Source organism: Lonchura striata, chromosome 28 (genome assembly GCF_050655825.1).
Source record: "Lonchura striata isolate lonStrDom1 chromosome 28, ASM5065582v1, whole genome shotgun sequence".
Taxonomy (NCBI): Eukaryota; Metazoa; Chordata; class Aves; order Passeriformes; family Estrildidae; genus Lonchura; species Lonchura striata.
Window position 1 is genome coordinate 1,472,049 of NC_140730.1, and position 25,226 is coordinate 1,497,274.

The 25,226-nt window shown below is 54.5% G+C and overlaps 1 protein-coding gene across 2 annotated transcripts; it reads right to left on the reverse strand.

Moving 5' to 3' along the window:
- Positions 1-4,521: 4,521 nt before the first annotated feature.
- Positions 4,522-22,830, reverse strand: KLHL26 (kelch like family member 26). 2 transcript variants are annotated; one of them, XM_031507153.3, is made up of 3 exons: positions 22,701-22,830; positions 9,856-10,038; positions 4,522-7,303 (listed from the first exon to the last, which is right to left on the reverse strand). In XM_031507153.3, the coding sequence occupies exons 1-3, from the start codon at positions 22,745-22,747 to the stop codon at positions 5,722-5,724; spliced, it is 1,812 nt and encodes a 603-aa protein (XP_031363013.2). In that variant the 5' UTR covers positions 22,748-22,830; the 3' UTR covers positions 4,522-5,721. The 2 variants fall into 2 exon arrangements, with proteins under 2 accessions (XP_031363013.2, XP_085418315.1); XM_085562189.1 differs by lacking the exon at positions 22,701-22,830 and adding an exon at positions 10,141-13,067.
- Positions 22,831-25,226: the final 2,396 nt, after the last annotated feature.

A 25,226-nucleotide genomic window follows, 5' to 3' on the forward strand; every position in this document is an offset into this window, starting at 1 on the left:
GATCAATTCCAGGGATGCAGGGATCATTTCTAGGGATGCAGGGAGCATTCCCGGGACACTGCATCCCTGGACACAATTCCCAAGGGATGGAGGGACAGCACACAGGGAATGGTCGGGCGGGATTTTGGGAAGGAATTCCTGCCCGGGAGGGTGGGGAGGGCTGAAGGAATTAAAGAGAAATAAATGGAGGCGTGAAGGGGAGCTCAGGGTGGGTTTTTGCAGTTACAGGTGATTTTTCCATGAAATCCTGACACAAGCCGGGCACCTCCTGGGTTTCCCTCATTGCGGTGGAGTGGGAGCAGCGCTGGAAGATTTTCCAGCAGGAGAGCGAGCGGCCAGCACGGAATTCCCACTTTTGTGGCTCCTGGGAGCTGCTGCCCCTGCCCAGGCACATCTCCCACTGTGCCAGGCTGCTCCAGGCTCCCTCCAAGCTTTGGGCACTGCCAGGGATGGAGCAGCCACGGCTGCTCTGGGAATTCCATTCCAGGGGCTCCTCACCCTCTCAGGGGAAGATTTCATCCCAAAATTCCATCTGGATCCCGTGCCGGGGTCCCTCTGACCCGCCGGGAGCTGCAGCACTCAGGGCTGACACACGGAGGGCACCTCTGCCCACCCAGGGGTTAATCCTGCCCCTTTTCCATGGGGAAAACTGGAAAAGGTGGGATTTTCCTCCTGAGGAACACCCAGGGGGTTTGGCAGCCTCCCCTCTCCTGAAAAGCCCAAATCCTGCAAAAAGGAGCAGCCCAGGCACCAAACCCCAAATCCTGCAAAAAGGAGCAGCCCAGGCACCAAACCCCAAATCCTGCAAAAAGGAGCAGCCCAGGCACGCCACCTGCACCCCGAGGCAAGCTTCTCCCTTGCAAATCCGGGTGGAATTCCAACATTCCTGGGAAATGCAGCTGGGAAGCAGCTCCTGGAGGCGCTGAGTGCCAGCACCGACCCTGCTCTGCATCCCCAGGAGGATCAAACACCAGCCCAGGCCACCGCAGAGGGAGGAAAATGAACTTTGCATTTCAAACTCAATAATTGCCAGCTCAGTGGGCAGGCCCAGATTAGCAGCCTGGTTGCAAACATCACTCAACCACACGGAAAATAACTTTTAGTGCAGTTTGCAAAGCACTGGGACCCGGATGAACAAAAAAAAAAAAAAAGAAATATATTAAAGGATCCTTTCTGCTTTAGGTGCTCCCGATGTGGTGAGAGCCTGGTGACTTCAAAGGCCAGTGACTGAGGGGCAGCCAGCAGCAGGCTGGGCTGGTGGCCTGCACAAACAACCCCAAAAAAAGAGATTTTCATTCCTTAAGGAGCCATATAAACCAGTTTGAGCTAATTACAGGGGCCTGGGTGTGAAAGAGCAACTGCAAAGCCTCAGGGACCCGGCCAAGAAGCTTTTGATTTCTCTTGTGAAAACTCCTGAAAACTTCTGCCCCAGCAGCTTTTCTGCTTTCAGAAGACCCCAGAGTGGTTTGGGCTGGAAAAAGATTGTCTGGGGGGCACCTTCCACTCCCCCAGGGCGCTGGAACCCCCTCCAACCCCTTGGACACTCCAGGGGTGGGAAGTGTCACCCTCCTTTTCCTCCTCTTCCTCCTCTTCCTCCTCAGCCTTTTCCTGGAGCTCCGAGGCTGATTTCAGTGTCACCCTCCTCTTCCTCCTCTTCCTCCTCAGCCTTTTCCTGGAGCTCTGAGGCTGATTTTGGGTGGCCCAGCTGAACCAGCAGCTGTTTCCCTGCAGAAAAGCCCATTTCACCTTCATTTTCTGGAATCCTTGGGGTCGGAGCAATCAGAAACGTACCTGCCCCACAAAGAAAAGCTGGAACTTCAACCCGGAGCCGAGTTATCAAACAGAGGAGTGGCAAAAAAAAAAGAAGTGCCAAAAAAGAAGAAGTGCCTGCTCCTCACTGAGCTCAGCGAGGAGCTGGGAAGGAGAAACAAAAAGTTCTGCATCCGTGGGATGCTGCTGTGCCCACTCAGCGCTGACGTGCACAGAACACCTCGAACACCTGGGGGGTGGCTGGAGGAATTTCTGTCGTTCTGAGCCCTCCCTGGCAGGCCAGGGCAGGCAGCTCTGCTCCCTCCCTCTCCTGCCGTGCCAACACCCCCAGACTGAATTTCTCCAGCCACATCCACTTTCCCTGCTCCTTCAGCCACGAGTGATGAAATCCCATTCACTTGTGCGAGCAACTGGGAAGATTTATTGTAAATCAAGTTCTGCACATTACACAACTGGCTAAAAATCATAATTAGAGCTGCACTGGGGAGCATGTTTTATTTATCCTGACAGTAGTCTGGCTCCAATAACCCCGCCGTGATAAATGTCCCGAAAGTTTGTGGAGTTGCAGCAGCTCCAGCCCCTTATCAGAGCCGTGGAAGTGGGAATTTCTGCCTGGGTTTGATGTGGCTCCCACAGCAGCACTCCAGAGCAGCACCAGGCTGACTGGGAGCTGCTGGGAGTGCCTGGCTCTGTCTCCATCCAAGCCTCGGAGGTTTTTGCACTGCTGCTATAAAACCTTGCTGGGCTCAGGCACGTCTGAGTGAATTATCTGGGCTCTGGGCTAGGGGGAAGTGACAGAGGGATTGGGAGCAGGCAGAGCCTCTGGAAAAGGGTCAGTGACACCATTAATGGGATGCAGACATTCCCCATCTCTCGCTGCTCCGCACCCTGCCAAGACTCCCAGGGCTGCCTTTAGAGTTTTAAGCACAATTTCAGGCCCGTAAAACATCGGAGGAGACAGGAATTATTATCCCAGGAGCCTCTGGAGGGACACACGGGCTCCGTGCTGAGGATGCTCCGGCTCCTCCCGCTCCCCATCTGCTCAGGGGAATTTCCAAATTTACCCAATTCAGCCCCAGGGTTTTTGTGGCTGCCCCGAGACCCATAAAGGACTCCGAGGGCAATCGAACATTTATCTGGTTTTGCTCATTCCTCAGGAAAAGAGGAGCCCAATCCACCTCCTTTCCACGTGGGGGATGTTTCCACACAATCCCATCCGCATTGATGGGAAAACCCTCCTGAAACCATCAATCATTGAGTGCACCAAAAGCACCAAACCCATTTATTGTCAGAATATCAGGGAGGTTGTGCCCAGCCCAGAGCCACAGCTCCATCCCCTGCACGGGGGGTCGAGCAAAATTTATGATCCAAAATATTTATGGTCCACAAATATTTGAGCCTCTCCTAAATTTAGAGCGGCCAGAAGACTTGCAGCTCTTTTGATGAGAAATAATTATTTACATTGCTATAAAAAGAACATTCCAGCAACAAAGAGCTGCAGTGCTCTGATCCAGAGACCTCCAGATTCTTTCCCAGCTCCTGCTCCTCGGTGGCAGGGAATAGGAATGGCAATCCCAGGTTAGTTCTGCTTCATGGCAGGCAATTGTTTAATAAATAGAATTCCAGAAGGGCTTTGTGCATCCTCCTGTCTGCAAAACAATGCTTCCAACGGGAATCAACGCTGGATTACATTAATTTTTGCAAGGTTGTCCTTAAAAGCGAGACCAAACAGGCTTTTCCATGTTTTCCAAGGATTTTCCCCTTTTCCCCCAACACACACACACCTACCTGAGAAGGCTGAAAGGAAAAAGAAAAAATAAAGTTTGTTTTCCTCAGGAAGAGATTCCAGGGATGGGCTCCACGTGGATCTGGGGGATGGGAACCACGGCTGCACATCCAGAAAAACTCAGGGATTAGAGCACCCAAACCACCCACTGCTGCCCCAGGAATCGGGGGAAATGCAGATAAAACAGGGAGGAATCTTTAAGTGCTGTAAAATCATGGAATTCCAGAGTGGTTTGGGTTGGGAGGGACCTCAAACCCCACCCAGTGCCAGCCCTGCCAGGGGGACACCGCCACTGTCCCAGGTGGCTCCAGCCTGGCCTTGGGCACTGCCAGGGATCCAGGGGCAGCCCCGGCTGCTCTGGGCACCTGTGCCAGGGCTGCCCACCCTGCCAGGGAAGGATTTATCCCAAATCCCCCACCCAAAGCCCCTCTCTGTCCCTCTGGGTGAAGGAAGAGCCCCTCGGAGGGGCACTGAGCAGATCCCGCACACAGGAAAGGGAGGAACACCTCAGTTCGTTACCAACCTGAGAAAGAACCATTTTTTAGGCACATGTGGAACCATTCAACAAGGAAAATCCATTCTTTTGGAACTGTGGAGCTTGAACCGAGTTCCAGCTCATCCTCTCAGCATCTCCTGCCTCTGCCAAGCCCGTCCCAGGCGTTTCTGGCGGCCAGGCCAGGCCAAAGGAACAGGGAAAAGGAGTCAATGAAGTGCCTGAGAGCCTCCGACTGCAGCATTCCATGCAGCAACACCTCCTTTGCATCCATTTGTTCTTGGCAAAGCAGCAAATGGAGAGGAGCAGAGGAAATTCTGCAGGGCTTTCATCTGAAATTCAGAATGCGAGCGCCCTGCATCCTCACCCGGAGGTGCTCTGATGCCGTGGATTCCAGAAAAACCTCGGAGGTGAGGAGCTCAAGCTGCACACAGACCTCTCAAGGATTCCTCAGCACACCAGACACTAGGAGTTGTCACTAAAGGTTGCAGCCCAGGATTTATTTCAGAGCAGAATGCAACAGCTTCTCTACAAAAGGAGACCGTGTGCATCCAAATCAAGCTGACACAGATACAAAACAAAGCCCTTGGAAACAGAATTCCTGACAGAAGCAGAGAGTTTTGCAATTCATTCATCAAATTAAATAAGGAAAAATGGCTTGGAGGAGAGGAAAGTTCAGGAAGTGTTCTGTGCAGTGAAGATTTTACAAAAACGACAGAGCCATCATAAACCAGCCTCTTAATTTAAAATACCACCACAACAACAAAACCACATTCCACTGGGACTCCCAGCATTTTGGGATGCCAAGCAGCTCTTTCACATGGCAGGCAAGAAAACCTTCCAGCTGCTGAAGGAGTAGCACCCACCTCCTTTACTGGAGGAAGAGTTGGGATGGAGGTGCTGGGAAAGGTGAAAATCCTGACCCAGAATCTGCAGGAGCTCTTGGCTTCACTGATGGACGACCGCAGAGCTCTTATTGCCAGGGCAGCCCAATTTTTGGCACTTCTAAACCCAAATCATCAAGCCTGTTTATATATAATCAAGCTTTCAGCATGGCTTTAGTGCTGCAAACTCTGCACGCCCCAATTAAGGGTGAATTTCTGCACCAGAGGAGCTGGAGGGGGTGAGGAATTGCAGCGTGATCCAAGCAGTGAAGACCAGAGGTGTGCAGGGATAAATGTTCCCTTTTTCAGGAAGGGAAAAAAAGGAAATGTCACCTTTGAAAATCAGGGATCTGCTTTCCCAATCCAAGCACCTGAGCTCTTGTAGCTCCCTTTTATTGCTTCTGGAGGTCAGCGTGTTACACAGGTTTTGGTATTTTTGTTTGTTGTTTGCTAAAAAACCAACAAAGCGACGCACGATGCTTTTTATTTTTGGAGCTATTGATAAAAACACCCTCACCTGATCTCTGGGAAACAAGGCCCCAGTGCTGAGTGACTCCTGAGCTGCCAACGTTAAAAACACAGAAAGTTGGCAAAAATGCACCCCCCCACCAAAACAAAAAAAAGAGAGAGAGAGACGGAGAGGAGAGAAAAGCTCTTCCCAGCTGTAACATCTGCTCAGTGTGCCTGGCTGACGAGTGCTGCTGCTGGAAGTGGTTTGCCAGCACTCCCCAGCAGGAGGGGAACCCTCTGGAGCTGCTTTGTCCTCGCCTCTCCCACTGCCCCCCGAGTCACCTCTGGCCCGTCACCTGCGGGAGGATGACGGGGGCGCAGGCGATGCCAGCGAAAGACTCTGGGAAGTGCAAGTCCCTCTCCCACTCGTCCGTCTCCGTGTTGTAGACCTGCACGATGCTGGTGACGTTGTTCAGGTGCCAGTTGTAGCCCCCCACGATGTAAATCTTTTTCTCCAGGAGGCAGCAGCCGGCCTCCGACTGCCCCGCGCGCATCGGGCTCACCGTGGTCCACTGGTCCGTCTCGGGGACGTAATATTCCACGGCCAGGACGTCGAAGCAGCGATCCACGTGGTCCATGCGGCCTCCCAGGGCGTAAATCCTGCTGCTGGCGCTGACCATGGCGTGCAGCACCCTGGGCTCGTTCATGGGCGTCTTGAACTCCCACTGGTCAGCGGCGGGGTCGTAGCAGTGCAGGGCTTTCTTGTCCTCCACGGAGATCCCGTAGCCCCCCGAGATGTACAGCTTGTCCCCCGCCGTGGCCCCGGCGTGGCCCCACGTCCTGCGCTTCAGGGAGCACACGTAGGTCCACTCGTTGTCCTTGGGGCAGTACTTCTCCACCGAGGCCAGGCTGCCCGAGCGGTTGCGGCCGCCCGTGGCGTAAACCATGCCGCGCAGGACGTTGAGCTGGAACTGGATCCTGCTCTCCTGCATGGCCTGGATGCGCAGCCACTGGTTGAGGTGGGGGTCGTAGCGGTAGGAGACGTCCACGGCGCCCTCGCCGCTGCGGTACTGCAGCTGCTGCCCTCCCACCAGGTAGACGAAGTTGTCCAGCACGGCCACGCAGGAGTGGCTGCTGCCCACCTCCATCTCGGTGAGCTCGCGGAACTGGCGGCCGCCGGCGTCGGGCAGGCAGAAGACCTTGGGGCTGACGGTGCGGTCGTTGTCGGTGTAGGGCGTGCCGCCGAAGGTGACGAGGGACAGCGCGTCCGAGCGGATGGCCGTGCGCGGGGACTGCATCTCGTGCTGCCGGAAGGGCAGGATCTGGTAGTTGAAGGCCTCCAGCAGGTACTGGCGGCACAGCACGTCCTCCACCATGATGTCCAGGGTCTGCACGCTGTCCACCAGCTCCGAGGACTTCATGAGGGGGAAGCGGATGTGGCACAGCACCTGGCTGGCGCTGGCGCGGCGCGCGGGGTCGAACTGCAGCCAGCGCACGGCGGCGCGGAACAGCTCGATCTCGCTGCAGCTCTTGAGCTTGTTGCTCTGCAGGAAGAACACCAGGCGCTCCAGGGGCAGGTGGAGGAAATCCTCCTCCTCGGAGATCTGCAGGAAGTGCCTGAAGGTGAAGGCGTCCACGGATTCCTTGAGGGAGGCCAGGCTGAAGGTGGTGGCCATCTGGCCGATGTTGAGGCACGTCTCCACGCTCATGGCGGACTTGAGGAACTCCTCGCACAGCTCCACCACCGGCACCATCTGCAGGAAGACGGCGGCTCCCAGCACGTCCTGGATGCAGTCGAGGTCCAGAGTGACCTCGGCGCTGTAGGCGAAGTCGATGATGTGCTTCAGGCCCTTGGCAGACACGCCTTTGAGCTCGATCACATCCTGGCTGGCTTCTCTCATCCCGCCCGTGAACATCGCCCTGCAGGTCAGCAACACAAAGAAAAAAATCCCCCCCGGTTAAGCAAAGGATGCGGCACCTCGGAGCTGGATTTTATTTAACTCTGATTCTTCTAGGGCGGGGAAGGGGGGGAATAAATCAAGGCTAAATCTCTACAAGCCGGGAGAAACCAGGGTGTGCAATGGCTTACGTAAGGCTTGCATAAACAGTGCGCTGAGGAGGAACATTCAGCAACTGGAGAAGTTTTTCAATCCCACTGGCAGCAGGAGTAAGAGCAGACCACAGGAGCAAGCTCCAGGAAGAGGCAGAGCTGCCAGAGGGAACAATTCTGGACACCAATGAACCCACGATATCCAACAAAAAAGGATCCCACGGGATCTGCACCAGCAGAGGTTGGGAGCTGCTCCCTGAAGGGTCTCAGGCTCAGGTTTAGGATTTAGGAGCACAAGGAGGGAACACACCTGTGGTGGGCGGCCAGGCCCTCAGGCCCTGTTATCCTGTTACCTCGCAGGGAACTGCGAAATGGCTCAAAAATTGCAGGTGCAACACATCTCATGAACAGCTTTGGTCTTCCAGCAGAACCTCCCCTCCAAGGCTCCTTCCCAAGGCCTGAAAAAATGGGAGCCGCAGCCCCTGCAGCAGGGGGCTGACAGGCAATTAAACAAAAATGGGGGGAAAAGGCTCAGTTACAGCACAGCTGCGAGCACATCGCTCGCCCAGGCCACGCAGAGCTTAGGCCCTGGATCACCTCCTTGGGAGGCTCCTAAATTCCACAGGAAGCACATTCCACGCCGAGGGCTGGAGGCCGCAGCTCCCAGCGCGGGGGGCGGGATGGGGACGGGGCTGCACTTGTGGGGTTTGGGCCCTTTGGGGCACTTTGGGCCATTTTCAGCCCTTTCCAGAGGGTTTTGTTGCCCAGGGGGTGAAGGTTTGCACCCCGTGGTGCTCAAGGAGCAGTGGCAGAGCAGTTGTGGGTCAGGCAAAGTCACAGCAGGTGACAGGGAGTGACAGGGGTGGAGTGTCACCACTCCCTGCCACTGCACACACGTCCCGTCCCAGCAACCCATGAAATGTCACACAAAAGTCTCAAAATTGCACTTTTTGGGCTGTTTTTTCACCTGCTCTTTTCCATGGGAAAGGTAAATCCGTGGTGTCACCAGAGCTGCCTGCGCCGGCTCCAAGGTGTGAGTCAGCCCCAAAAAATGCTGACCAGACCCTGCATCCACACAGGAATAAAGGAATATCTTGGGAACACTGTCAAAAGACAGGAGTTCCAAGTTTCCTGTCCAAACCAGGCTAGAAAACCTGCTGCCGTCCAGCACAAACCCAAGAAATCCTACATGACCTAAAGAAGGAAATATCTGCACGTGAGATCAGCCTGCTGCAACCCCGTGAGCAGCAACGCTGCTCCCCGTTATTTGTCCGTGCAGCAGATGGGAGCATCCTGCAGAAATCCCAGCACATCCCAAATCCCAGCCCTGCTCCCTCGCCCCCCAAGGACACCCAGCCACGTGTGTGCTCCTGCACAGGGAGAGGAAAGCCTTTATTGTTGCCATGCTGAAGACAAACCATCAACTAGAATGCAATCCCCTTCAAAAGTGTTATGGTTCTAAAATGCTGATTATATAAATGCCTCAATTTCACTCTTTTCCCTCCTCCTTCCCGCAGGAACAAAAAAAAAAAAAAAAAACCACAGAGAGTTTTCAAAAACTGGATTATTCTGCCATTGTTCACCAGGACAACTTTCTCAAGCACCGCTGAAGTTCTGAGGAGGAACCTTCTCAGAGAGGTGAAACCACCCTGGCACCCAGCAGGGAGGAATAAAACAGTGCCACCAGCACTTGGGGGAGAGCAGCTCCAGGATTAATTGTGTGCCTGCTCAGTTTGGAGTCCCCAGCCCTGGAGGTGGCCAAGGAATTCCTGGACATGGCACTCAGTGCTCTGGGCTGGTGATGAGGTTGAACTTGATGACCTTGGAGATCTTTTCCAACCTGAACCACAAATTCTGTGATTCTGTGGCAGAGGCAAGATGAAAACAGCTACTTGCACTCAGGACTGAATTCCCTGCCCTGCAGTTGTGTCCCTTTGCATTAATTTGGCTGCAGGAACTCCTCGCAGTGCTTCTGTTTTCAGCCCACACCAGCTGGGACGGTTCTCCCAGGCCTTGTGGGACCCTGCTGCTCTCAGCCCAGGGGCAGGGAGCCCACAGACAGAGCAGTGGTGGTCAAAGAGAACAGCAGGATGGAATGCCTCATTTCGGAGCCCTCGCTGCCACTTCCAAATCAGCTCAAGTGGCTCCAACAGCAAAAGCAGCAGCAACACCCGCCCAGGTGGGGTCAAAACCTGAGCTTGGGCTCCTGCCTTGGCCCAGCAGCTGGAGCTGAACAAACCTGAGTGCAGAGGGACTGATCCTGAACCTCTACCTGCCTGCAGGACATCTGTGGAGCAAACCAAACCTTCACCTGTGGGGTGGCACTTTTGGGGTGTGGTGGGGAGGTTGGGGTGGGGGAGGATGGGGAGACAGCAAACCCACGGGAAAGGTGAAAGTGCCTGCTTCCCTGTGGGATTCTCACCTGAAATAGTCACTGCAGGCAGCCAAGACAACTTTATGAACCTGAAACACTTCATTATTTATAGTGAGGATGACATCAAGCAGCTGAGCCTGGGCTCGGAGCGAGGCCAGTCCCTGCAGCAGCGTGGTGCTGTGGCCAGGAGCAGAGAACGTGCATTTCAGGGTGCTGTTCTTGTCAGCCATGCTAAAAACAGAACAAGAGAGACAGGCCGGTTTGAAAGGAACACAGAATGTCAGAAACCCACCCAGCGAGATGGGGACACACAGAAGGAAGGCAAATCCCCACCTCAGCAGCCACCCAGAGAACACCAGCACCTCCAGCTGCCTTCTCCACAAAACACTTCCATGCTGTCCAGACATCCTCTGGCACTGGTGACACACGGGGTTCCACACTGGTGACATCTCCTGGGGCCACAGCCTCCAAGGAATGTTGGTGTCTCCACGCTGAGCTGGCCCAGAGTCCACCCTGACCTCGACTTCAGCCACACCACCAAGTCACAGTCGCTGCTTCTCCTCACCACCGTCCCTGCCTGCAGCTGCTGGACTCCCTGCTCCGGCCAAGGACAGCCCTGCCAGCCCCATTTGATCCTTCCCTTCTGCCTGACCCCCAGGAGAGCAGCAAAAAGCAAAATATTGCACGGCACTGGCTGCCCTGAATAACGTCAGCTGTTCGAGCTGCACTGTCAACATCCCCTCCCAGCGTAAACATTTCCTCGCTTTTCCCAGTGCCTCTCGCACGTGTTCCCCAGCAGCATCCCGGGATCTGCCTGCCCTCGGATGCACCCGTCAGTGGGAGCAGCAGGAGCCCTGCTCCAGGGGAGGAACCAGCCTGTGGGATGCTCTGCAGAGAGCTCCAGAACCGACTGAGCCCGCTCGTGGGAAATCCCAAATTCACCTGCAAATTTAATCCAGCCCTGACCGATCCCGTGGGCTCCTGGGGAGAAAACGCACGGATCAATATTCTGGATGGGGCTGGTGTTTCCAGGAGCATCCTGCTGCTTGGTGTCTCTGCATTTTTGAGGAATGTTTTATGGAAACGTGACCTCAAAAAAATCCCCAAGGAGATTATCCCGAGTTTGGGAAGGTGCGTGAGCTGCTCCCAAATCCACAGTGGGAGAGTGCATTTAGGACTGCACTTAGAGGGAATTATCACTATTATTATTATTATTATTATTATTATTATTATTATTATTATTATTATTTAGTTGGAATAAAGCAAGGGAGCCAAAAAGGAGTAGGCTGGGTTGAGTAATCCCAGGGTTTGCTCCAACCCTCCTCCCTAAGAACTCCCTGGAACAACAACAGCCACACACAATGGACCAAACGAGGTCAGGGAAGAGTCAGGGAGATGGGATAACAAAAAAAGGGGATGTAAACAATCCTCGAACAATGAGGGACAAGGGACAGGGCTCGCTCCTATCGGGTTGCAATTTCCTGCAAGCTTTAGGGAGAGGGAGCGAGGGGAAATCTGGGATGTCCATCAGAGCCCTGGGAGGGATGCACAAAGCAAACCTGGGCAGGCTGGCTCAAGCTCCTCAGCCTTGGGAATGCGCCTCAAAATCCATGGGAGCTCCTGCAGGGATGGCTGGTGGTGCTCAGCTGGGGAAGAAGGGTGGTCTGAAATCCCCACCCTAAAATCAAAGCACTCTAAAGAGCCTCAGAGCAGAGTGTGGAGTATTCCTCGCTGGAATAAAAAGGATTAGCAAAAAGGAAGCTGCTGACAGGACCTTTATCCACACTCTGCAAGCCAAGAAATGTCTGTCCACTCTGGCTCTTCCTGAGGAAAAAGAGGGAAGAGATTGGAGGGATTCTCAGCACGTCAAAGCCCTTTCCCTCTCCTCTCTGGAAGGTGGATTTGCTGGGGGAGGAAGGAGGGAAGGTCCAGCAGCAGCACGAAGTGATGCTCCTCTGGACACAGCATCAGCCACCCAGCAAAGCACAGCTCCAGGCTGGACAGGTCAAAGCCACAGGGACAGATCCAGGGGAGCCCAAATTCCCCAGTTTGTTGTGACTTCATCACTCTCCAGGAGTCTCCTCAGGGGAGCTTTCCTCAGTGGTTTGTATTTGGTAATGGTTTCAGACATTCCTCTTCCCAGCCTCGGGTTCATCCCCATGGAATGCTGTCCCTGCATCCACAGGCAGCACAGGTTCAAACAACAAGAGTCACCTGCACAAATATTCCTTTTTTTTTTTCCTTTTCCTCAATTCACTTTTACAGGATTAGCTCAGGGTGGGTTGGGTCATCTGTGTGGAATAAAGGTGTTTGGGTGTGGGACTCATTTCAACAGGTAATGGAACAGCTACTCCAGGAAAAACTCCTTGTTCTGGTTCCTTTATTTACAGGGATAGAATAAAAGGATCCAATGATTACACAATACCCTGAAAGAGGAAAAAAAATAAAAGTAAAATAAAATAAAAGCATTGCTAATGTCCAGAAAAAAAAAAAAAAAACCAAAAGGATTTTAAGGAGGAAAAAAAAAAAAAAGCTGGAAAGAAAACAAAATCCACACAAAGCATGAGAAATCAAGTAAGGGATTTATGGAAAACAAAGTGGGAGGAGGAGAGGTGCGAGAACAGCACCAAGCAGTGTTTGCTCTGCGGGGAGAAAAAAGGGATTTGTGATAAGAGCAGGCGTGGCTGGACACGGGAGCACGCCTGAACCCACGGCCTTGGCTCCCACTCCAGCACTGGGAATGAAGGAAGAAGAGGAGCAGCAGTTGGATGCTAGAGAGTGAAAAATAAATATATAAAACCCCGGAGCACAAAAGGAAGCCTTGAACATGTGAGAACGCCTTTGTGAGGCTGTCGCTATCTCATCCCAGATCTCCAAATGCCGTGTACTTGTTGCTTAACAATTTGTTACAGCAGGAACAGCCTGGAAGACAAAACTTGGGAAGAGTTTTGTCTCCTCCTCGCAGCTCAGAACGTGCCCCGGGAGATAAAAGCCTTTCAGCACAAGAGGGAGAAAGTGTTTATTCCACTCCTTCCCTTTCCTCGGGAGGCAGGGCTGGAGAGCTTCTGGAATTTTCCTGGGGATGCTCATCTTTGTCCTGAAAAAGCTGGAGTTTCACGGGGGTTCCTGGGGTCAGAGAGACCCTCAGCAGCTGGGCTTGGATTTCCAAAATATGGGACACAAAAATGACAGGCACAGCATCGTCCCACGGCGAGGATGCCAGCAGCCTGCCCAGCACCAGGGCCTCTCGTGTGGCTGGGCTGGCACCAGGGTGGCTTTGCAGGAGCAGCATTCCCACTTTCTCCATGGAAGGAAGCAGCAGGGTGGCTTTGCAGGAGCAGCATTCCCACTTTCCCCATGGAAGCAGCAGGGTGGCTTTGGAGGAGCAGCATTCCCACTTTCCCCACGGAAGCAGCAGGGTGGCTTTGCAGGAGCAGCATTCCCACTTTCCCCAGGGAAGCAGCAGGGTGGCTTTGCAGGAGCAGCATTCCCACTTTCCCCATGGAAGGAAGCAGCAGGGTGGCTTTGCAGGAGCAGCATTCCCACTTTCCCCATGGAAGGAAGCAGCAGGGTGGCTTTGCAGGAGCAGCATTCCCACTTTCCCCAGGGAAGCAGCAGGGTGGCTTTGCAGGAGCAGCATTCCCACTTTCCCCACGGAAGCAGCAGGGTGGCTTTGCAGGAGCAGCATTCCCACTTTCCCCAGGGAAGGAAGCAGCAGGGTGGCTTTGCAGGAGCAGCATTCCCACTTTCCCCAGGGAAGGAAGCAGCAGGGTGGCTTTGCAGGAGCAGCATTCCCACTTTCCCCACGGAAGCAGCAGGGTGGCTTTGCAGGAGCAGCATTCCCACTTTCCCCACGGAAGGAAGCAGCAGGGTGGCTTTGCAGGAGCAGCATTCCCACTTTCCCCAGGGAAGGAAGCAGCAGGGTGGCTTTGCAGGAGCAGCATTCCCACTTTCCCCATGGAAGCAGCCCTGAAAGGTATCTTTGTGCGCGTGGCACGCCTGGCAGGGGCAGCTGGAATCCCAGAGCCACGCCGAGCCAGGAGGGCGATGCCTTTTGGGCAGCAGCCTCAGAGGCTCTGCTGACACCCCCGGCAGCCCAGTTGCAGCCAGGGAACAAGTAATGGGATTGAGGATTTGTCTCCAGCCGCTGCTCTGAAGCCAGATTGCTTTCAATCCTCTGCGGTCACCGTGGGCCAGAGCTCAGCGTGGGGGCACCAGCCCCGGGCTGAAGCCTGGAGCTCGGGGAGGGCGAGGAGGTGTCCCAGCGAGGGTGAAGGGAGTGGTTCCAGCAGGGAAGCAAACAGGGCCAGAAATTCTCCTGCTGCTGCACCCAGAGAGGAGCCCTCGCCCGCGCTCGCCGAGCTCTGCTCACGCATTTCCCAGCGAGGGTTTTGACCAAAACCAGATGCAGAGAGGAGGCACCTGGACACCCCAGAGGCCTCTGAAGCTGAGATGTTGAGGGCCACACTTCAAGACTCAGCTCAGGCACAAAGAACATCCCAAGAACAAGCGGCCCCTGGCGCTGCCTCCTCCGTTCCCCACGGCGTCACGTGGAATCCAAGATGCGTTTCGAGCTAATGAATCATTTTTACCAAATCTGTACTGATGATTAAAAACATCAAAGCTGGAATTAAAGGCTTACCAAGCATGAGTTCATATTTCAGCATGTTTGCAACCACTGCACAAGCACAAGTGGAGAGAATTAGAGCAGGACAGATTGTAACATTTTAGTGATTGAATTAAGGGAGAAAAATCTTTGGCTGCGCCGCTGCCTGTCATGTTCCTCCTCTTCTTTTACAACGTGGAAGGAGGGGCAGCTCGGTGCTCTCCAGCCCGGCTCAGCATCCCCACATTTTCCCATTTTTTGGGCAGGTGGTGCCGGGTAATTTTTCATCCAGGAGAAACTCGAGGGGGTTTGGCAGGATTCCTGAGCGGGGCAAACTTCCAACAGCCAAACTCTTCCATAAGCGCCAGCTCCAGAGGTGGGACCCCGCAGGGAACGGCGGGGGGACAGGAGGGGAAGGAGGAAAAGCAGCAGAATGTGTGCAAAAGCACCAGGTATGGAGTGGCACAGCTTTTCCAAGGCTAAACAAAAAGGGCTGGGATTGCAAAATAGCCAGCGAGGCACCTGCAAGGGACTTCTTGTGGCGAGAGGAGCAGAACTCCCAGAAAGCTGCAGAGTAACTTTCTTTAGAACATAAGGTATGAATATTAAGGACCTTCTTTAGGAACCTTTGACAGGCAGCATTATAGATATTTTAATAATGCAAATCATTTAATGCCTTTAGTTTCATGCCTAAGTAAAAAAAACACATTTAGATTCTGATTTTTAAACTACAATTAAGACACTTAAAATCAAAACAAAAGTCAAACTCCCTCAGATAAGTCACTGGTAGCCATGGTGACTGTAATATTTCAGATCCTGAGGCTTTGTATCACATGCCCAAACGATGAAAATGAGTTTTCAGCACTTCACACTCACAAATGCTACGTTAGGGCAGAAAGGCTGAGCCCTTCACTGAGGATTTGCTGCTTCCCAGACTCTCGTTTGGGATTTTGGGATGACGTTCCCGTGGCCTTTGCATCCCTCTAAGAAGACACAGCAAGGAGTTTCCTTGGAAGTTTGGGGGCAAGGAAGAAGAGGCACAAAAATACCTGCCCTGTTAACCTACTTCTGTTCCCAGCAGCATTTACAGCGTTTCCTGGCCAAATCAGAAAGCCGAATAAGCACTTAATGATCAGCAACTAATTAAATATTAACACTCTGAATGAAGGGGATGTTTTCCAGCAAAACATAAACATGCTCAAGAAAGATATGGGCGCAAAAAAAAAAGTGTTTAATTCATTTCTTTGCTCCCTTTTCCAACTCCTCCCCTTCATTTCTCCCTCTGCCTCCACTCATTTTCCACTCCTGACACCATCTCTTTCATCCAAGCAATAAATAAAAGGAGAGAGCCTGAGACTAATATCGCTCTTTAAAAGTGACTGGCAATTTGCAGGGCTCAAATAAAGAGATTACAAATGGGAAGAGTTTCAGGAGGAGTGATATACTTTGTGTGAAAATAATGGACCTCTGGAAAACGCCTCAAGTGCAACAGGAAAGTTTGAAAAGTTTCCAGCCTCAAAATTTAAGGGAATTTATTGTTTGGCAAAGGGAGAGCAAAGAAACATTCACTATTTAAGAAAGAAAAAGGACAAAGCCCAGCAAACAAAGCTTTTTTTTGTTCAGTTGCGGGGCCCCGAAGGCTGGTCCCTCTTCCAGCAGCTGGACTGGTCAGCACTGGCGTGGGACTGGGCACTGCTGTGCTCCCACACTGACCACTGCCAGCCAGCCCAGGCCTGATTCAGCCCTGCAACTTTGTGAAAACAGCAATTAAAGCTGGATTTTACAGAAGCCAGGAGGCACCTGGTTCATTTTCCAGTGCTTTCCACCCCAGGCCCTGCTGATCCCCTGATTTCCTTATCTGCATCCCATTTCCCCCAGGCTGGAACCAAGGACACCCTGGGGCCTAAAGGTAAAGCAGCAAGAAGCTTTTCAATTTATTTATTTGTTAAATGTTATTTTTTATGTCCTTAGAAGTCTCAGCCGTTTCCAAAATCTCTGTTTTTCTTTTCTTCTGAGCCGGGCTCACTCGGGGCCCAGCAGACACACACGAATTTATTCTGCTCCCAGGCATCAATCAGGAGGCTGTTTGCAAGCCAAAAGAGGTGGGATTTTGGTTTCTGCACTAATAAAACTGTGGATGGCTGTCAAAAAGCTGGCTGGCCTGCTAAAGCAGAGCAGCAAAAAAGTGGAGGGTGAAAGATGTGAACACGTTCAACTCTGCCACCGCCCAGGGTTTCAACGTGAGGCTCTGGGCAGGACATGCTGTAGCCAGGAGAAATTGTGAGGGGGAAGAAAAACAGCAACAACAACAACAAAAAAAACCAGAATCAGATTTTTTAAATGTTTCTGTCACAGAGCCAGAGGCATCTTTGTGCTGGTGCAATGGGAAAAGCAGTTTGGTGCTGGTGCTTCAGCAGCCAAGAAGGAGCAGTGGACTCTCAGGTGAGAGGTCCACGAGCCCAGGTTTGGACACCAGGGGCAAAAATGTCACAGTGAGATTAATGAGGAGGATTTGCCATTTCTCTTTTTTCACATTTAAAGCTACCACAGAGGGTTTTGTCCTGTACTGGTCTTTTCCTCAGTGCTGCCCAAAGCTGGTCCCAGCAGAGAGGTGACAGCTGGAGAGGTGACACTCACCACCACCATCCCTGCCCTGTCACCACCTCGACCCACTCTTGTCACAACAACTGGAAACGGGCAGATGCTCCCCCACCCCAGAAACTCGATGATGATTAATTTTTGTCAGCCCCAAACCTAATCCCTCTGAGCCAGGAACAAACAGAGCAAACACAAAAATCACTCGGAGCGCGTCCACGACTGCGGCAGGCACGGGCAGTGTGACAGCAGTGACAGAGCCGGGCACGCAGGGACCCTCAGAGCGTGGAGTTTACACCCCATAAAATCCATGTACACCCCCAGCTCAGCCTCCTTACACCCTCAATACCCCCTGCCTAAAACGCTGCGAGTTTCCCCAGCTTAGGGTCAAACCCTGCAAAACTACAGCGGTGCCACGTCCAAAATAACCCAAAAATCCGAGCTGTGCCCTGCTGATGGAACAGCCCGGGGGAGCAGCGGGTGCTCCCGAGCATCTCCCAGCTGTGCAAAGGCCGGGAGGCACCTAGTGGTGTCGGGGAGCACAGCAGAGCCACCAAGGCCACCCAAAAAGTGTCACCTGGGCCACACACGGGCACTGCTGGGCACTGCTCAGGCAAAACCAGCACCAAGTGATGGAGCGGCAGAGAGCAGCAGCAAACGTCCCATTCCCGCTGTGGAAATGAAGGAATTGGTGTTTTCCAGCACTCAGCATCAAATTCCGTCTCAAATCTGCTTACAGCTCACTCCTCTCCTCACCTGAACCCTCTGCACTCAGGTTTGCCCCCATCACAACGTTGTTTTCTCTCCCAGCTCCGTGGGCAGCTCTGTCTTGCACAGGTTTTGTGCCACCCTGCCCTGAACAGAGCCACCCAAGGCCACCAGAACAGCTTTTCTTAAAGATCCCAAATTTCTGTGCAACTTAATAGCATTTCTTAATAAATGAGAAAGTGGGAGAGACACTTGAACCACGTCCTGCTGGGCTAGGCTCCTCCTTACAAAGCCACACAACACTCAGAGGAAGGACAGGAACCTGTAGAGCATCCCCCAAGTTTACTTTTGGTCTAAATAAAACCCCCAGCTCCGGACTCTCCCAACACTGCAAGAGCAGGCAGCAGTTATTTTTACAGTGATTCAGTTCGAGCATAAACATTTATACCACGTCTACCAGATCTAACAACTAAATCTGTCTGAAACTTGCCATGTGGCAGAGGATAGATCATAGAAACCCCACAAAAACTCCACTTCAGCTCCAAAAGGGAAAAAAATACCAAGCCTGATTGAAGGGTGAGGCTGTAGGAGATGACAGGAACACCAAAGCAAGGCAGGCTCACAGCCCTTATCTTCCCCAGTTTGTGGTTTTACTCCATCCCCCTGGACATTTCTGTCCTTCCCACCACTTTCTCAGAAGGAATAAAGTTTGGGAAGCTCAGGTCAGCATTCCCTTGATGGAAACCCAGACATTTGTGACAAGACCTTTCCTGTTCATCCTGGTTTTCACAGCAAACACTCCAGGGCATCCTTCAAGGGATTATTCCCAATTCATTCCTCAGCAGCTTGTCTGGACGCCTCAATTAATTCCCATGGAAAGGCCTGCAAAGGGACATTCTCTCCAGCATGGAGAGATTATATTTTTCCCTGATTTTTGTGGCCCTGCTTTGCTTTTTGTGACCCTGCTTTGCTTTTTTTTTTGACCCCACCTCACCAATGCTGCAGCAACGATGGCTCAAGCACAGAAGCTGCTCCTGCTGAGGGTCCCAAAGGGTTCCACATTTCCTCTCCCCTTTGATCCCAAAGCACATCCCCCATGCTGCAGAGTGAATTCTGCAGCCTGAAACTCTCCCTCTACATGATAAAGAGGGCTGGGAGTAAAATATGAAATCCATTTGTAAGTCATGAAATTCTACCCAAGGAGGAAAAGAGGAAGAAAAACCCCCAAACCCCAAGTTTATTTCCAAACAGAAGACTGGGGCCATTTGCTTTTCTGTGCCCAGGAGTGGCTTTATCTCGTGCCATCAGCGTGTCCTTTTGTCCCCACGGTGGTGTGTTGAATGAAAGAGCAGGATCCCAGCAGAGAAGTGAATTGAAGTGAATTTTCCTGCTCCGGGGCAGCCACGCAGCTCCAGGGCAGGCGGTAGCAATTCCAAAGATGGAAATTCTGCCCGTGGTGCTGGAGCTGCAGTGCACCATCCAAATGGCATGTGTGAAACAGCCCCGGAGCCTCCGTCCTCCTGCCTCGGAGAGCAAATAAGAAGTGCAAAAAAGTCACGAGTGGAAGCACCTAACAAGGAATCACTGCCGACAGGGAATGCCCTTGGAATCCTCCTCACGCTCCACAGCACATCCAAAGTCCTCCATCAGGTTTCTCCTCGTATTGCCCAATAAATCCACCTTCAAACAAGTAAAAAAAAAAAACCTTTAAACTGCAACGAGAAGCAGGATCCAAACTTGAACGGGCTTTGCTTTAAAATTAACAAAGAAAATAAACATGCAGCGATAGGGAACATGACGGAGCTGCAGCTCGGGGGAATGAAAGTGCTGCAGCTCCAGCCTGGGTGATTTATCACAGCCCTGAAACAAATTACTTCCATTTCTCACTGCTGCACACCCAGGGAACTCCCAAGTGCCAGGGGAGAAGTGCTACCAACACCTGGAGTGAGAAGTGCTGGAATTCCCGTCTGAGAAAGGAAAAGGAGGCGCAGAGGGATGAGATGCTGCAGGTGACACAGCATGGAGCTTCACAGAGCACAGATGGTTATTAGGGGGAAAAAATCGAATATATCGATAGGTGAGGATTGAGAGGCTTGTCCAGACTGAACAATGCCTGCGAGCCTGTCCCCTCCACGGCTGACACACGCGGCTGGTTATTTCAGGAGGCAGCGCTGAGCGAAGCTGAGGATGAATGATGCTTTGCAGCCAAGTGACAGCCAGACAGCACCAGGAAACATCCCCAAGACAGACACAACACCCCAGAGAGACACCACAACTCCCATGCCACACCCGGGATGGCAGGACAGGGAAACCCTGGGAACAGAAACTCCTCCGTGAGCAGGTGCCACCTGCAACACCCAGAGCATCACCTGACAGGAACCACACACCCTGACAGGTACCACGTACCAAAACAGGTACCACACACCCAAACAGGTACCACATACCAAAACGGGTACCACACACCCTGACTGGTACCACACACCCAAACAGGTACCACACACCCTGACAGAAACCACACACCCTGACAGGTACCACACACCCAAACAGGTACCACACACCCTGACAGAAGCCACACACCCTGACAGGTACCACACACCCAAACAGGTACCACACACCCTGACAGAAGCCACACACCCTGACAGGTACCACACACCCAAACAGGTACCACATATCAAAACAGGTACCACACACCCTGACAGGTACCACACACCCTGACAGGAACCACACACCCTGACAGGAACCACATCACCCCAACAGGTACATCACCCCCAAAGGTACCACATCACCCTAGCAGGTACCACCTGCCCTGTGCTGCCTTCAAAGCCCGAGTGACCCCCCAAAATCAGGGGCTGGGAGTCTGCAGGCACAGCAGTGGGGATGGAGGGCAGCAGAATGGGCCTGAACCACCAAAAAATGGGTGTCTCTGGAACTGCTACACCTGGTGCCTCTACAAAGCCGCAGAGCTGGTGGCTCCAGAGAGCTGAGCCAGGGTGGGACTCACGGGGGGATTCACTGAGTGGATTCACTGGAGGATTTGCTGTAAGATTCACTGGGTGGATCCATTATAGGATTCACTGTCGGATCCATTACAGGATTCACTGTAGGACTCATTATAGGATTCACTGTAGGATTCATTATAGGATTCACTGGGTGGATCCATTATAGGATTCACTGTCGGATCCATTACAGGATTCACTGTAGGATTCATTATAGGATTCACTGTAGGATTCATTATAGGATTCACTGGGTGATTCACTGTAAGATTCACCGGGTGGATTCATTATAGGATTCACTGGGTGGATCCATTATAGGATTCACTGTCGGATCCAGTACAGGATTCACTGTAGGACTCATTATAGGATTCACTGTAGGATTCATTATAGGATTCACTGGGTGATTCACTGTAAGATTCACCGGGTGGATTCATTATAGGATTCACTGCAGGATCCATTATAGGATTCACTGTAGGATTCACTGTAAGATTCACCGGGTGGATTCATTATAGGATTCACTGCAGGATCCATTATAGGATTCACTGTAGGATTCACTGTAAGATTCACCGGGTGGATTCATTATAGGATTCACTGTAGGATTCATTATAGGATTCACTGTAGGATTCACTGTAGGATTCACTGTAAGATTCACCGGGTGGATTCATTATAGGATTCACTGCAGGATCCATTATAGGATTCACTGTAGAATCCATTATAGAATTCACACGATTTTCTGCTTCAGAGCCTCCCCCAAACCTCACACACCCCACAAGCAACAGCACTGCAGCTCATCACGATCGTTCCCTTCCTGCGGGCCCCACTCAGGAAGATCCCTGGCTTCGAGGACAACGGGCACCGAGCACCGAACACCGGGCAATGGGCACTGAGCACTGGGTACCGAGCACCGAGTACCAAGCACTGAGCACCAAGCACCAGGCACCGGGCACTGAAGACTGAGCACCGGGCAACGGGCACCGGGTACTGAACACTGAGCACTGAGCACCGGGCACTGAGCACTGGGTACCGAGCACTGAGCACCGAGCACTGAGCACCAAGCACCAGGCACCGGGCACTGAAGACTGAGCACCGGGCAGTGGGCACCAAGCACTGGGTACCAAGCACCGAGTACCGAGCACCGGGCACCGAAGACTGAGCACCGGGCAATGGGCACTGGGCACCGAGCACTGAACACCGAGCACCGGGCACTGAGCACCGGGTACCAAGCACTGAGCACTAGGCACCGAGCACCGGGCATGGAGCACCGGGCACCGAAGACTGACCGAGCACCGGGCACCGGGCACTATGCACCGAGCACCAAGCACCGAGCACTGAGCACCGGGTACCGTGCACCGAGCACTGAAAACCGAGCACAGAGCACAGAGCACCGACAACCGGGCACCAAGCACGGAGCACCGGGCACCAGGCACCGAGCACCGAGCACCGAGCACTGAGCACCGAGCACCGGGTACCGTGCACCGAGCACTGAAAACCGAGCACAGAGCACAGAGCACCGACAACCGGGCACCAAGCACGGAGCACCGGGCACCGGGCACCGAGCACCGAGCACCAGGCACCGAGCACCGAGCACCGGACACCAGGCACCGGCTACCATGCACTGAGCACCGGGCAGCGAGCACCGGGCACCGGGCACCGAGCACCGAGCACCGGGCACCGGGCGCCGGGCACCGAGCACCGGGCACCGAGCATCGAGCACCGAGCACCGGGCACCGAGCACCGGGCACCGAGCACCGGGCGCCGGGCACCGAGCACCGAGCACCGGACACCAGGCACCGGACACCGGGCACCGAGCACCGGGCACCGAGCACCGAGCACCGGGCACCGAGCACCGGGCGCCGGGCCGTGCTGCCGCCCGGCAGCGCCCCCGGGCAGCGGCTCCGCTGGCGGCCGGGCCGCGCTCCGTGGCCCGGGCCCGGGGAAGGCGCGGTGGGCCCGGCGCCGCTGCCGGGCTAGGCCGCGCCGGCCCCGCTCACCTGCTCGGCCGCTCCGCGCCGAACTCGGCCCCGCCGGACTCCGCCATCGCCGCCGCCGCCGCCGCCGCGGGGGAGGCGCAGCAGCCGCGGCGGCACCGGCAGCCCCGGGCCCCGCTCCGCGCCCGCCGGGCCTGGCGCCGCCCCGCCGCCGCTGTCACCGCCCCGCGGGGCCGCGGCCGGCTCCGCTCACCGGGACCGGGGCTGGCTGCTCTCACCGGGGCTGTCACCGCCCCGCGGGGCCGCGGCCGGCTCCGCTCCGTTCACCGGGGCCGGCTGCTCTCACCGGGGCCGGCTCCGCTCACCGGGGCTGGTGGATTGGGGTGCCACCCCTCACGGGGCTGGGGGACCGGGGGCTGTCACCTCCCCACAGGATTGGGGGTTAGGGGGTGTCTCCTTCCCCACAGGATTGGGGGTTAGGGGGTGTCACTCCCCACAGGGATGGGGCTGTCACCTCCCCACAGGGATGGGGGATTGGGGTGTCACCTCCCCACAGGGATGGGGCTGTCACCTCCCTTCAAGGCTGGGGGACCGGGGGCTGTCACCTCCCCACAGGGATAGGGGGTTAGGGGGTGTCACCTCCCCACAGGATTGGGGCTGTCACCTCCCCACAGGGATAGGGGGTTAGGGGGTGTCACCTCCCCACAGGATTGGGGCTGTCACCTCCCCACAGGGATGGGGGGTTAGGGGGTGTCGCCTCCCCACAGGGATGGTGGACCGGGGGCTGTCACCCCCCACATGAATGGGGGATTGGAGCTGTCACCTGCCCCCAGGATTGAGGCTGTCACCTCCCCACAGGGATGGGGGACCGGGGTCTCTCATGTCCCCACAGGGCTGGGGGATTAGGGGGCTGTCACCCCCCACAGGGCTGGGAGCTGTCACCTCTCCCCAGGGCTGGGGGACCTGGGGGTGTCACCTCCCCATGGCCGAGGGGATGGGGGGTCTGTCACCCCCCAGACTGCGGGGACCAGGACTCTGTCACCCCCAGACTGAGGACTTTGAGGCTCTGCCACTGCCTCCCGGCTGAGAGGAGCTGGGGTCTGTCCCCAGGGGTGTCCCGAGCCGGGGTCTGTCCCCAGGGATGTCCCGAGCCGGGGTCTGTCCCCAGGAGTGTCCCGGGAGATGTCACCGCCCTGAGGCTGCGGGGTCGCAGGGGTCTGTCACTGCCCCACAGGTCACCATTGCCTCCCTCCGAGCCTTATCCCGCCTTTGCTGGATGTCCTTCCCTGCAGCCTGCCCTGAAATCCCAGCACTTCCCTCGGGATTCCACCTGCGGTCACTCAGTGCCACCTGCGGATGGCTCGGGGTCACCTGTGGTCACTTATTGTCACCTGCGGTCACTCAGTGTCACCTGCGTTCACTCACTGTCACCTGCAGTTGCTCGGTGTCACCTGTGGTCACTCATTGTCACCTGTGGTCACTCACTGTCACCTGTGGTCACTCACTGTCACCTGTGGATCTCTCAGCATCACCTGCGGTCACTCAGTGTCACCTGCGGATGGCTCGGGGTCACCTGTGGTCACTCAGTGTCACCTGCAGTCACTCAGTGTCACCTGCAGATGGCTCGGCGTCACCTGTGGTCACTCATTGTCACCTGCGGTCACTCATTGTCACCTGTGGTCACTCACTGTCACCTGCGGATCTCTCAGCATCACCTGCGGATCACTCAGCATCACCTGCAGTCACTCCTTGTCACCTGCGGATCACTCAGTGTCACCTGCGGATCACTCAGTGTCACCTGCGGTCACTCACTGTCACCTGCGGATCTCTCAGTGTCACCTGCGGATCACTCAGTGTCACCTGCAGTCACTCAGTGTCACCTGCGATCTCTCAGCATCACCTGCGGTCACTCAGTGTCACCTGCGGTCACTCACTGTCACCTGCAGTCACTCATTGTCACCTGCGGTCACTCATTTTCACCTGCTATCTCTCAGCATCACCTGCGGTCACTCATTTTCACCTGCGATCTCTCAGTGTCACCTGCGATCTCTCAGCATCACCTGCGGTCACTCAGTGTCACCTGCAGTCACTCATTGTCACCTGCGGTCACTCATTTTCACCTGCGATCTCTCAGCATCACCTGTGGTCACTCTGTCACCTGCGGTCACTCACTGTCACCTGCGGATCACTCAGTGTCACCTGCGGATCACTCAGTGTCACCTGCGATCTCTCAGCATCACCTGCAGTCACTCAGTGTCACCTGCGGATCACTCAGCATCACCTGCAGTCACTCATTGTCACCTGCGGTCACTCATTGTCACCTGCGATCTCTCAGCATCACCTGCGGTCACTCAGTGTCACCTGCAGTCACTCATTGTCACCTGCGGTCACTCATTGTCACCTGCGATCTCTCAGTGTCACCTGCGGTCACTCAGTGTCACCTGCGGATCTCTCAGTGTCACCTGCTGTCACTCAGCATCACCTGCGCTCTCTCAGCATCACCTGCGGGGCTCCCAGCCAGGCCCGCGGGGACATCCCCGGTGGGGACAAGCCCTCGGCCGGGCCCGGGCCGCTCGGGGCGGCTTTGGG

What these genes read in the sequence shown, in the direction of transcription:
- KLHL26 (XM_085562189.1), bottom strand. Translation starts at nt 10,256, where the DNA reads ATGTCACCAGTGTGGAACCCCGTGTGTCACCAGTGCCAGAGGATGTCT. An exon ending in TTCTCTGGGTGGCTGCTGAG is followed by an intron (nt 10,039 to 10,140) that starts GTGGGGATTTGC and finishes TTCTGTTTTTAG; the next exon opens with CATGGCTGACAAGAACAGCA. An exon ending in GCCTGCAGTGACTATTTCAG is followed by an intron (nt 7,304 to 9,855) that starts GTGAGAATCCCA and finishes GCTGACCTGCAG; the next exon opens with GGCGATGTTCACGGGCGGGA.